This window comes from Primulina eburnea, chromosome 8 (genome assembly GCF_022965805.1).
Source record: "Primulina eburnea isolate SZY01 chromosome 8, ASM2296580v1, whole genome shotgun sequence".
NCBI classification, from domain to species: domain Eukaryota; kingdom Viridiplantae; phylum Streptophyta; class Magnoliopsida; order Lamiales; family Gesneriaceae; genus Primulina; species Primulina eburnea.
This window is the reverse complement of record NC_133108.1, coordinates 41,532,388-41,546,679: the sequence shown is the minus strand read 5'-3', so window position 1 is coordinate 41,546,679 and position 14,292 is coordinate 41,532,388. Positions and strand designations below refer to the sequence as shown.

Genomic DNA, 14,292 nt, shown 5'->3' with positions numbered 1-14,292 from the left:
AGTTAATTAATGAATAATATACATCATTATTTAAAATACGGGTCTAAAATCAGCCATTCATTTGGAGAAATTAATTAATGAATATTAAAAGTTTTATAGCTATTTCAAACCAATGGGTCGCATGATGTATAAATTGTAATCAAGCTCTCCCTCAAATAATATCTTGTCTTTGAAAATTGTTGATAGTAAGATAAATGGTGACAGAGATGTCTCTTATTCAGTCGGTGGTCTGAATTACTGTTTATTTATGAGAAAAATATATATAATATAATAAAATAAAAAACTCAAACACAAATTTGGAGTTGAGAAAATTTCATTCTAATTATATAATCATGTTTTTTTTATTGTAAAATAAAATTAAATTTTATGAAAATATTTACAGATATATATATATATATATATATATATATATATATATATATATCTAATTGGAGCAATGCGTGTCCATTTCTGTGTATGTCTATATATATGGAAAACACTTGTGTGAGACGGTTTCATGATCAGTCGTATTTTGTGAGATGAATATTTTATTTGGATCATCCATAAAAAAATATTATTTTTTATGCTAAGAGTATTATTTTTATTGTGAATATCGGTAGGGTTGACCCGTCTCACAGATAAAAATTCGTGAGACCGTCTAATAAAAGATTTACTATATATATATATACACACACACAGAAACGGACACGCATTGCTGCAATTAAGGAGCAGTACTAATTGCAAATATAAAGTCAGTTTCGCCTAAATGCGACAACACTGAAATATACTGTGTGGTTTGGAAATGAAAATAATTCAACGAAAAATGAATGTCGATTTAAGCAATGAAGAACAATAAGTCTTTGAAAATATGATATTTCGACAGATTCTTTTATTTAATAATGGCAGTCCATAGCTAGTAAACAATGCAAACATAACAAATTGTTTCAAACTCTACTTTAATGTTCATTAAATTATAGGAATGCATGGATATAAATAAATTGTAATATAACATATTAGTTTATATATTATATTTTTGTGTGAAGTACATCGAATGTTAAATTATTTTTATATCTAAATATAATGTTTGATGGTTTATCTATTTTTTTAAAAATGGTATTTTAAAAAAAATTTGGTATGTCATGCAAGACCGAAATCTAATTGTTATTACATGGGACTATAGCTTTATATATAGTAAGTAGACATAATTTGGTATACGAGATATGGAAGGGATGATAAATAATCCTCTTATCATACGTTTTGTACCTTTTTAGAAAGCCTATGATAATATCATGGACTTTTGATAAATAACTTTATATAAAGATAAAATATCTCTTCTATTAGGTGTAATATTTTTAATTTAATGATAAAATACACTTCAAATCACTTAATTGCCCTCGATTTATAAAAATCATAAACCATATCTTCTCTCATATCATATAATATAATATATAAAATTAAGTAAAAATAAATAAATCATGCAAACACTGTCGGCTCATGAACAGATAAGAAATATATACTCAAGCAATAACTTTTAAATTATAAAATTTATTATTATAAGGTTAATTTTGTCGTTACAATTTAATATATAAATTTAATCACTCTTATTAAAAGCATACCAAACATTATATATAATATCCTACATCATATTTAAGGGTGGATACGGTACGGTATACCGTACCGAAAATATCGGTATGGAATTTTTCATACCGATACTGATACCGAAAATTCGGTATACCGCACATTCGGTATACCGAATTTTCGGTATAAAAAAAGTTCATACCGGTACCGTACCGACACCGAAAATTTTGTCGGTATACCGAAAACATTTAGGTATACCGACAATTTTTTCGGTATACCGAACATAAATTTTAAAAAAAAATTATTTTCGGTATTTCGGTATATACCGAAATACCAAAAAAAATATTTTGTTACCGATACCGAAAATTTCGGTAAGGTATCATACCGTACCGAAATTTTCGGTATACCAATTTTTTCGGTAAGTTAGGTATTTTTTCGGTACGGTTTTTCGGTATTTCGGTATTTATTCCCACCCCTAATCATATTTATCATTAACTTATCTTTATATTATATATCACATGTTTATCTTATCATGCGTACCAAACTATACCTAAGATAATTAATATATATATTGACAAGAATAAATATTTAAACACAAAAATCATATAATAACATCTCACAAGTTAATTTTGTGAGACATATTTCCAATCTGACTCAGTTCATGAAAAATAACTTTTTGTGTCAAAAATATTAATTTTCTATATAAATATAAATCGGTTCAACTCGTTTCACGTATATAAATTTATTACTATCGTCTCAAATAAATGGACCAATCACAATTGTGGTTGGGAGTAAGAAATATAACATGTCTGGGGTTTGTTGTGTAATGAATGGGCCAAGTGAATTGTAGAAGATGATGGCAGCCCACTAAGCTTCTGCCTGCACTCAATTTGTCAATTATTGCTGGACTGTGCTACTAATATCAAAGTATATGCATTTTTAATTCAGTACTAAATTCCTTAACGAGATTTATGGACTATGAATTTATATTTGAAAAAATAATCTTGAATCAATGAATTTATAATAATAGTTGTTTATAATAATAATAGTAATATGATCATAGTATGTATAATAGAAGAAATACTTTATATTAGTTTATAGTATAATGATAATAATAAATAATTGAAAATTTAAATTATAATAACATTCACATAACCATAATAATAATAATAACATAACCATAACAATAATAATAACTATAATTAGTAGTATTAATGTATTAATTTAATAAGGAAAATATCTATAAAATAATAATAAAGTTAATAATTGACTATTAATCAATTTATATATTATGTTATACAAGGATAATTTTAAGTTGTTATAAAATATATAATCATAATTTGGTATTTAAAAGACATTCAAATCAGACTTAAAAAATAATTTAGAGGTGTCATATTTTTTAAAAATACCTTATAAGATGTCAAGCAATTTATTTTGACATGTTATAAGTTGTTTTTTTTTAAAAAAAAAATTTATCAAACAAAATTTCATAATTTCAAAGTTCTAAAGCATCTTATAAGCTCAGTCAAACACCTAAAACTATTTCAAGACAATAAATATTATTACTACATATTTGCTTATGCATGTTATCTCCATATGTATTTCTACTAATTCATAATTTTCATTCAATTGATGGGCTTAAATCTCTTTTACACATTATCGCATCTTCCAAATTTGGACATAATATCAAAGGATGGTACTAAAGGTAAACAAAAATATTGTATAACATTATTTACATCAATTATCGTGAGATTTTACTATTATATTATGAGATTTTATATTCAATGTATCATAAGATTTTGATAAATTAAATTTTTAACGAAATACTATTGTACATATAACACACTTCATATTAAAAACGTGTTCAAATTATCAATACATATTTTTATTAAATAATTTGTTTTTAAAGTATTATTAAATAATTTCTAAAAAACAATTTATCAAAAATAATATAACTACAAAGTTAGTGAATCAGCGTACAAAAAGGAAACAACATCGCCCTTTTGTGTTTAGGTAAAATTTATTATACATTGGGCTTTTCTCTAAAAAAATAAATAAATAAATTCCTTCGAGCACATTTTTAAAAATAAAAAAAGTCCTTTAACACAATTTATAATACACAAAAATTATTGTGAGATCGATTCACATTTCACGGTTCTCCAATTCGACACAACTCATAGAAAATGTTATTTTTTATATAAAAATTATTTTTATATCTCTAATTCGACTCAACTCATGAAAAATATTATTTTTATGAAAACTTAACGTTTTCCACGCGTGGGAGTCCACGTACCACAATTAGCAGGCATCCTTGACCTTTACTTCAGTATGTTAACCCTCACAGTCAACGGCCAAGGGCCCAAGTGATGCGTATATACATATACATATATTTTCATTTTATACTTTCATAAATCATAATATATTGTACTAACTAAATGAATTTCAAATTGATTTTTGTGTAAAAATACAGGTTTTAAAATTTTCAATGTATACATTAACTTTTATTTATACATATTGATAATTAAAAATTTTAAAAAACAAGAGATATTGTACATAAAAAATAGTTTTAAAAATTTAACTATGTCATGGACTCATGGTGCAAATTTTAGGAAAAAAATACTAATGATTGCTTTAATATATAAATTGCTATAATTTTGAAAATAAATGTGTTCATTTATACCCACACTTTTTTATGTATGAAAGATTTGAAATATCAATTTTTAGAATAATGGACTGGTCATTATGCACAACTTTTTTTTCCCTCTTTTTTATGGGTACAAATCCTAATCATGTCAAAATCAAGCTCTTAAATAAAGTATAATCATGATTATTTATCGAATCATGGGCAGGTAATTAGTCTTTTTCCGTTTGAAAGATAGAATTGAATTTTTGTGATGCAATTGCCCGTGTCAATCAGCAAAAAACATTTGTTAGATGTTCTCACGACTCAATTTTGTGAAATAAATATTTTATTTAGATCACTAACAAAAAAAGATTATTTTTTTTGTCAAAAATATTATTTATTATTGTAAATATGATAAGAGTTGCCCGGATCCATGAGACCGTCTATGCTCTATTAAGTAAATTATTATTTTGATAACTAACTCTTTATTACTCCAACTAAATAGTTTTATGTAATAACATGAAATTTTGAATTAAATTAAACCAAATTATCTGATTTAATAATTACATATTAAGCTTTAATTGCAGCAAGATTCCACTTGTATCAGGTCATTATACTCTTTACTCCACCTTTACCTCTTGTAAATGATTCTTTATTAGTTTCCTCTCTCCAAAAAGTTTGCCAGCTTCCAGTTTACATTCAATATATTTCAATTGGGCTCAAAGATTTTCAATTAAAATCTATTTCTTGTAAACTTCAGGTGAGATATCTCTTGTCATCTGGTCTTCCATGGATTGATTATACTGAATCAGATATTGCTCCTGCTTTCTTGGTGGGGTTTTGTTTTTTTTTTTTTTGCTATTTAAGTGTAAGCCTGAGATTTTGTGTTGATTTTTGGTTTCTAGATGTGAAATTTGATCCGGGCTTGATTCCTAAAAGGTTAAAGAAGAAAGAAAGGATTTTGATTGCAATTTGGACTATTGAACCTTGAACTTTGATTGATTAGTTTAAAATGGAGGCTTTAGCTACGCAACAAAGCTTCCATAAAAAGCAGATGAAGAAACAGTTAACTCGAAAACGAGATGATACGGCGTTACATTCGGCCGTAAGAGAAGGGGATTTGGAAGTGGTTTTGGAGATACTTAGCAACAGTGAGGAAGATGAATTAAAAGAATTGTTATCTAAACAGAACCAATCGGGCGAAACGGCGCTTTATGTAGCTTCTGAATGTGACTATGTTGATCTGGTTAAGGAGCTGATAAAGTACTATGATGTCGGTTCTGCTGCAATCAAGGCCAAGAATGGTTACGATGCTTTTCATATCGCTGCCAAGATTGGTGGATTGGGTAAGCGTTTCTTTCGTTCTTGTTAGAAATCCTATATGATGTTAAATGATTTTATATATCGCCTATATGGTAATATATACTAAGAGAGATTAATAGAGTTTAAGTTTAACTGTTTAAGCATCTTGCCATGATGCAGGGTCTCTATGGCTGAATCACACAAATCTATCTGGTGTCATGTGATCCTTTGTGTTTTCTTGTTTTTGTTTTATATTTAGCTCTAAAAAATCAACATATAATCTTTGATACATGGCGGTTATTCATCACCTTTTACGCTTCGTGCATTTGTCTGGTCTGTCACTAAGGATCGTGTTAAGATCCCTCGAAGTTAGATCGAAAAATTTGTTATTACTTAGACCTAATATGTTGGTTAGTGTAATCTTGAAAGTTCTTTTTTATAACAGAAGTTCTAAAGGTCCTAATTGACGCCATTCCCCAACTTCTAGCGACAGTGGATCAATCAAATGCTACAGCCCTTCATACGGCTGCAGCACAAGGTCATGTTGAGGTGGTCAAGTTTCTGTTGGATAGAAATAGCAGTCTTGCCACCATAGCGAGAAATAATGGTAAAACTGCCTTGCATTCTTCTGCACGAAACGGCCATCTTGAGGTGATCAAGGCCATTTTAAGCAAAGAGAAAGGAATCGCGACATGGGTCGATAAGAAGGGACAGACAGCTCTTCATATGGCTGTCAAGGGAACTAATGCTAACACGGTTGTTGAGCTTCTTGCATCAGATGATACTTTACTTAATATTGTCGACGGGAAGGGAAATTCAGCATTGCACATTGCCACGAGGAAGGGTCGACTGCAGGTATGCTTATTTTTCGTATGTTATCTCTTTCTATGTAAGAGCACCCTTTAAAAACACTTCTCCGAAAGTGTGTTATAAAAACTTGTCATAAAAAAACGATGGTATTTTTGGGAAACAACTCTATATTTTTGTATTTCACTTAGGGAAATCATTTCGTGGAAACCAATTCAATACTCTAACCATAGACTTCAAATATAAGTCTCAACTCGAGTGAAAGTGAAAGGATGGATATGAAGAGGACACCAAGTATAACGTTTGAAAAATAACCCATCCCCAATTAAAGATTCCCAAAATCATTACTATTAAAATATTATCAATCAAAGAATTATATTCAATCATAAAATTTTCAATTTTAATGGGGTGTAATTTTTCTCTATTAGTTTATATGTAAATTTTATCTTTCCAAAAAAAAAAAAAACTACAATGAAATTCTTAAAATAAAGATTTCAACAAACTTTTAATTTAATACATACATAAAACAATAAAAGTAATTTTCTTGATATCAAGTCATACACACAAAGTGTGCACATCATTGCTCGTATAGTTTTAAGGAAGAAGGAATCAAGCTTATAGCAGAAGATACGAATCACAGAATCATATGAATGATGTAAATTTCCGACCAAATCACTCTGTTATAAAGCTGTTTGTTTTGAAGATATTCTCCTTAGGTTTGAGTCACATTAGGTGAGTCGATATAAATTTTAAGAGGGCAACAATGACGACGACGACGATCATAACAATAATAGTAATAAGTTGTCATGTAAACTTGCATGTATCTGGACTTCTGTAAGGCTCCGTCTTGCTAAACTTTGTATTTTACATTTAGAGCCATACCTATGTGCAAAATATAGCTAATTCTGAACCCAAATCATGCAGATTGTTGAAACTCTATTGAAGCACAAAGAACTTAAAAAAGATGCCATGAACAAATCTGGGGAGACTGCTTTTGATACGGCTGAAAAAACTGGGCATGTAGAGATTGTAAGTATCCTACAGGAGTATGGTGTTAAGAGTGCAAAGTCCTTAATTACTCAACCACCAAAAAGTGCGGTCAGAGAGCTGAAACAAACCGTAAGCGACATAAAACATGAAGTTCATGACCAGATCGAGCACACACGCCAAACTGGAAGAAAGGTTCGTGGTATAGCCAAAAGGCTTGACAAAATGCAAACAGAAGGGCTTAACAATGCAATAACTTCAACAACTGTGGTTGCTGTTTTGATTGCCACCGTTGCTTTTGCTGCCATCTTTACTCTCCCCGGTCAATACGCCGATGAACAAACTGAAGTTCCTCCAGGGTCTTCTCTCGGAGAAGCTAACATCGCACCAAGACTCGAATTCTCGATTTTCTTGATATCTGACTCTCTGGCACTGTTCATATCATTAGCTGTCGTTGTCGTTCAGACATCTGTGGTAGTTGTTGAGAAGGAGGCGAAGAAACTTCTGATGACCGTTATCAACAAGCTTATGTGGTTGGCTTGTGCGTTTATTTCAGTTGCCTTTCTTGCTATATGTTACATCATTGTGGGGGATCAAGAAAGATGGTTAGCTATTGGAATAACCGTTATAGGGACACTAATCATGGCTACGACACTTGGGACATTGTGTTATTGGGTGATAATGCACCGAATTGAAGCTTCTAACTTGAGAAACCGCCGCTTGTCGGCAAGAAATAGTAGATCACAATCGTATTCTATGTCGATGATTGTGTCAGATGAGGAAATCCCGGAGGATGACTTTAAGAAACTTTATGCACTTTGATTTTCATATGTAAAGGTATATATCCTTCCACGCACTGTTGGTTAATAAAAATAGTCTTTGTAAGTGATCATATGTGTCATATTGTGTGATATGTTGTCTTTCAATAGAAGGAAATGGATGGTGATTGAATTTTCGGATTGTAAATAGAACAAGAATTAGTATAGAATCAGAATCACTTGCTGACACTCTATTACCTAGTAATTATGAAATAAGTTGTATTACCATAATATATCTTGTTTAAGTTTTCTGTTAACGCTTTTCCTTCTTCATGTGGTTTAGAATCATAAGTTAAGTGCAGTGAAGTAGCAGTGTTTGTTATTTAAGAGGGAATAAAGTGAGATCAACACTTGAGTATTCGCTTTCAAGAATTTATAGATTCATTGTATGGATCGACGCTTTTGTCCCTGGAACATAAGAATCTGGCCGTGGTGGAGATACAACACGAGTGGATCAACAAAACAGGGGCGGTAGACTCGAGAGTGCCGAAACAACGCTGTTAAGTCATCGGCGCGCACTCTTTTGTCCAGTAAGGAGAACTACTGTACCAATAAGTTGTTTGGGACCGAGCAACTTTGGCCTTTTCTTTCATTTAGCTCCTCCTATTTCTACTTTCCAATATTAATAATATTCAGGGGAGTCCTACTGTTCTATGTGGCCTAATATCGAAACCAGACATAGTGCTTGTTTAAGGTTTAAAAATTTCAACAATCGTTTTTTTCGTTGATTTCCTACTCTCATCCAACAATTGATATATAGTTATCTTCGTGACATTTGAACTGTTGTATAGTTTAAAATATTTCCCTTTCCGGCTATAGCTTTTGATTGACCGACCGGGCAGCTCCCATTCCCACCACGTGCAGCATACCTGAAACCTCCAAATCTCTTGCCTGAACATTACACGGATCGCCTGGTCCCATTGCCACCACATGCAGCATACCTGAAACCTCCAAATCTCTTGCCTGAACAATACACGGATCGGTTTCACATAGGTTCTTTTGGTGGGTTCGTTTCATTGATATAGTTAATTTGAATGTGTTGCACGTAATTCTGGATCACTGGTTTCACTTTTAAGAAATTGAATTTCAAGACAAAAACGAGCGCAAATAATTTGAAGGGTGTCACAGCAAAGACTTGATGACACTTTATGCTCAAGAACAAAAATACTAGCTGGTTTCTTGTATTTCCTCCCTAAAACTGAAAAATTCAGAATAAGCTCCATTAGCAAACTGGTCCTACATTGCTAAAGGTGGCCACGAAAATACACGTGATGGGTTTTTAAAAGTGTCCGATACACTCACACTTTAATTACCATAGGAAATTGACAAGATTGGGTGCAAGAAGAACAATCTAATCAATGAACCAACATGTCCAAAGGGATTGTTCTGAATTTCTTGGATGTGGAATGTTTTTATCCACAATTGTAGGATTGCCTTATTTTCTGGGACATTATAAAAGAAGTAAGGATTCAAATCCTGTGAAGACTGTTTCTTAGGTGTCCAAGTATTCAAGTATCTTGTAATCAATTCTTTTAGGTCCAACAGATAGTAAATATATTTAATAATAGTACTGAAATCATACATTTTTTTGTCATTTGTATTTTCTTTTTTTGCTAAGTTTTGAGATTTTTTTTTTTATACCAACAAAATTGAAAGTCGAGATTAATTTCCGATGTCTCCAAAATTCAGGAGTAAATTTGAAGAAAAATTAGTGGGGCACATTGCAATCAACAAGCTTCATTATCTAATAATTAATCCCTTTTTTTAACTCTAAATTGTGTTCAGATGTAGCCCTTCTTGAAAATATTATTGGCAAGTGGGAAAAGAAATAATTGCCAATCCGTGTTCAAAAAAGTACTCAAGGAAACAATGCTTGGTCCATTTTCAGCAATCAAAATTAGATGCATCTACGATATGACTTGTCTGTACATTGCGAGTACTTCTGTGTTCATGTCTCTTTTCTTGTGAAGAGGGTCCGATTCACTAAGATTTCACGTGCTTTTCTCCTCTTTTTGCTTACCCTTTTATGCCATGGGGACGGTCATCCTTCGGAAGGGGCAATGGGCGGAGAAGAAGAGGAAAAACCGCTTGCGCGAACATGATCCCGGATAATTTTTAAAAAAAAAAACAAAAATATTGTGCATAGATATACTTGGGGAGTAGATTAAAATGCCCTATGATGAACAAATTTGAGATTTAAATTATTGGTTTGGTGTAGAAGTTAAATTGTCAATGGCTTCAACATGTCACTTTAAAGCATGTGAGATTTTTGTTTTTTGTTTTGATTTGAGGCCAAACACGTGTACATGTTTACATAAATGAGTGAGAAAAATTAGTTTGAACGTTAGGCTTATGCATGTTTCACAATATTGACAATGGATGATATTTTTTTTATGGAAATTCTTGGAACTTTTGCTTGGCCCGTTTGATTCTAATTGCATGGTTAAACAATCGAGCATAAAATATCAAATAAAAAATCAGGAGTTCAGAAAGGAAAATTTATAACTGCCTGCCTAAAAAAGGTGATGAAAAGTCCTTGTACTTTAGACAAAAACTTATGTGAGACGTTTCACGGGTCGTATTTTGTGAGACGAATATCTTATTTGGGTCATCCATGAAAAAATATTACTTTTTATGCTAAAAGTATTACTTTTTATTGTGAATATCGGTAGAGTTAACTCATCTCACAAGAGACCTACTCTGTACTTTAATAATGCATGTATTGGTTTATTCATTTATAATGTGGAATATCTTTACAATTTTGGCAATATTTTAATCGTTATCAACGATTCAAATGCACATTATTAATGTTATCATTGAGTATCTGTTTTCTTCGTCATTGATTTACACCTCTCAAGTAAAAAAAATGAATGTAGATATTGCGAGAATACAACTATATGTTAAGACAACTGTTTCGTTGTGAAAATTTAACCTCTTATAAAATATTTATGTGGACATGTATCAACCTTTAGAAGCATATATATTTTAAAGTGAGGTTTATGAGCCAAAACAGATTATATTAGGCCATCTCCAACCCAAAACTCTGTTTTAAAGCAACTCTACTCTAAAATAGTGCAGTTTCTGCATCAAATACAATATTCATCTCCAACCCATCTACTTCAAATCTTACTCTAAAAAAGAATATTCTCGGAATATTCTTTTTATTTTATTTATTTCATTTTTTTATAAGTTATTAAATATATACTTGAATATTTAAATATTATTCAATAAATTTGTGTGTTAGACGTTTAATTATAAAATACTTTGTAAATTTAATATAATTAATATTTTAATTTTTATGATTTATATTTAATTATTAAGATTATATAATAAATATTATCTAATTATTAAAATAATATAATAAATTTTATACTATTATTTAAATATATCTAATTATTAAATTAATATATCTACTAATTTAAATATATCTAATTATTAAATTAATATATCTACTAATTATTAAATTAATATAATAATATCATATTATTATATAAAAAATATTTATAATTCTTAATATAAATACTTATAATTAAAAAAACAAAAAAAAATTTTAAAAAAAATAAAAAACCACTCTGCACCACATTTGGCGCAGAGCTTCTCTCTGCGCCAAATGTGGCGCAGGGAAGAATGGAGCTGCGCTATTTCCATTGGAGAATCCCAAGCAGCAAAATAGCGTTTAGCGTGAAACGCTATTTTGCTGCTTGGGTTGGAGATGCCCTTACAAGTGGTTTGAGTCGTATATGTCGGCTCTCGTGTTAGCATTAAGTGAAAAACAAATAAAAATATGTTTTTTTTTCCAATTATTTATTTATCATATATATTTGCTCGTCGTGCTTTGGCAAGTGATTGGTGTAGCACAGCGAAGTAACAAGCAAGTTGAATTTCCATGTATAGTGCCATAATTTTGGAGGAGACAAGAATCTCTGAAATTTAATTCGGAAATACAATTATTTCATCAGCAAGAGACTGCCACAAATCTTATTTTTTAAAAGAAAACACAAGCTAGCCTTGAATTAACAAGTACTTGCTACTACAAATCTATACAGTAACAATCAAGAAACTTGTCTAAAATCGGCTGAGAGTTCTTGCAATGATAAATGGCTGCCTCTATTGAACCCTCAATCTCAGTGGCGCTGCTGCTCCTTTTAAGCACCGAAGAAGAAGAACTCGACGAGGATAGGAACTCGACCGGAGAATTTTGATTCTTGGCATCAGAAACTGACTTCCTGCACACATTTTCCTCGACCCCTTTATCAGTATTAATCTTTGTTACAGCATCTGCAGTTTGATTTGTATCCTTTCCAATGAATCCAAACCGTTTTTTCTTGGCAAAAGTGGTTAACTTATTCGAACATTCCTCGGTTTTCTGCAAGTTTTGGGGTTCTGAATTGGGATTTGCTTTGGCACAGGAGGACTCATCTGTTACTGCGCCAGCAGATTTATGGAAAAAAAAATTCAGCTTCTGCACAAGAATGGAATTCTTGATCAGCTTAAGTTTCTTGGACCAAGACCTTTTCGTTGGGTGATTATCGATGAAACCGGTGAATTCAACAGGCCATTCGAATAAACAGTCATCAAGATCCATTTCGCAGCTCTCTCTGCAAGAATCCAATGGCAATGTGAACTTATTAGCATCTTCTTGTAAGGGTTGCTTGGCAACTTCAACTGGGGCAGCGGCCGTGTCGTGGTGGAGGAGGATGTCTTGGACCATTTTCCGGCGAAGAGTGAGGTGGAGCGGGAGGATTTTGCCATTGTAGAAGAGCTCATCAGCTGTGGAAATGGTGGGCTGTGTGCTATTGGAAGTGGAAGGCATTTGGAACTCAAATTCTTGGCTTTGTGGGGAAGAATTTGCGGTGACATGGAGCGAGTTCGAAGGTGAATATGTCATTTCCATCTCTATGTATCCTTCCTCTTCACATTCATATAATGCAAGATTTATAGCCATAATGGAAGAGAAATGGCAGACCCGTGCTTGTGTGTGTTTGTGTGCGAAAATGAACCATTGAGAATATTAGATGAGGGGACAAGAGAGAGTTTTTTAAATAAGGGGAAAAATTAGGTAAATTTCTTTAGCCTTTATTTATTAAGGAAAAATATTTATAAATGTAACTAATCAAACAGTGTCAGTTGTATACGATAAACTTTTGGGCTAAATAACATTAATTGTGCAAGAAGTTTTTTCAATATTCATCTTTTCATTGGCGAGATTTCAAATTCAAGACATTTGAACACATTATCATTCGAACCAACAAAAACTAAAATCTTAGGGAAATATGTAAGGCAAAAACTTGTGTGAGACGATTTCACGGGTAGTAGTTTGTGAGACGGATTTTATATTTGGATCATTCATGAAAAATTATTGTTTTTTATGCTAAAAATATTACTTTATATTGTGAATTTCGGTAAGATTAACCCATCTTACAGATAAAGATTCGTGAGAGCGTCTCACAAGAGACATACTCAATATATAAATGTTTTACTTATCAGTATATGCATATATCTAAATCTATATACAATACACTTTCGCATTGTTTATACAACCTTTTGGTTTATTCCGCATCGATTGATCACATGACACCTGACAAACTTGAAGAAGTGAATTCCCAAAAATCCCTTGACGTGGCCCATACACATTGGCTTCTTATTATTTTCAGAAGTGCTGACATGTAATTCCAGGAGGGGCAAATGGGGTATTGCAGAGCACATCCAAAAGACCCTTTTTCTAGCAATGCACTCGAGCACATGCGACAGCTACACTCTTAGTTGTAGATATATTCATATTTGAAATAACGATAATTTACATAGTACATTAATATAACATTAGTTATAGAAACAAAGATAATGATATTTATTGTCTAATGTTTCATGATTATAATGAATTTCCAAATTTACAAATCTCATAGAAAAAATATGACCCGGCGCATTTCATCGTATCTTGATGTTGTCTCGCGATGTTTTTTGTCAATGGAGTTGGGACCTTTAACCATTAGATTTGGATCATCATGGTCGTCTAACAATTCACCATCTTGTTGGATGACTTGGTCAATAATAGTGGGTCTTCCTTGGACTTGTTCTACATGCATTTTCGTGTGTTTAGCCCGCGAAATGTTGTGCTTATAATTACGAGAGAAATACAGACACAATGATTATCCAATCGGTGTGATCCGACAACGGTTCCTTATTTTGAATCTGTGTCAT

General features: G+C 31.5%; 2 protein-coding genes across 4 annotated transcripts; one reads left to right on the top strand and one right to left on the bottom strand.

Annotated features, from left to right (window-relative positions):
* The first annotated feature begins 4,793 nt into the window (after window positions 1-4,793).
* On the top strand, window positions 4,794-8,588 carry LOC140839858 (ankyrin repeat-containing protein At5g02620-like). 3 transcript variants are annotated; one of them, XM_073206832.1, is made up of 5 exons: window positions 4,794-4,940; window positions 5,086-5,526; window positions 5,928-6,337; window positions 7,214-8,113; window positions 8,397-8,588. In XM_073206832.1, exons 2-4 carry the CDS (start codon window positions 5,193-5,195, stop codon window positions 8,096-8,098), a joined length of 1,629 nt encoding a protein of 542 aa, XP_073062933.1. In that variant the 5' UTR covers window positions 4,794-4,940; window positions 5,086-5,192; the 3' UTR covers window positions 8,099-8,113; window positions 8,397-8,588. The 3 variants fall into 3 exon arrangements, with proteins under 3 accessions (XP_073062933.1, XP_073062932.1, XP_073062935.1); XM_073206831.1 differs by lacking the exon at window positions 8,397-8,588 and having other exon boundaries at window positions 7,214-8,325; XM_073206834.1 differs by lacking the exon at window positions 8,397-8,588 and having other exon boundaries at window positions 4,804-5,012; window positions 7,214-8,325.
* A 3,395-nt stretch (window positions 8,589-11,983) lies between these two features.
* On the bottom strand, window positions 11,984-13,125 carry LOC140838006 (probable membrane-associated kinase regulator 4). The gene has a single exon (XM_073204092.1). It carries the CDS (start codon window positions 13,037-13,039, stop codon window positions 12,125-12,127), a length of 915 nt encoding a protein of 304 aa, XP_073060193.1. The 5' UTR covers window positions 13,040-13,125; the 3' UTR covers window positions 11,984-12,124.
* Window positions 13,126-14,292: the final 1,167 nt, after the last annotated feature.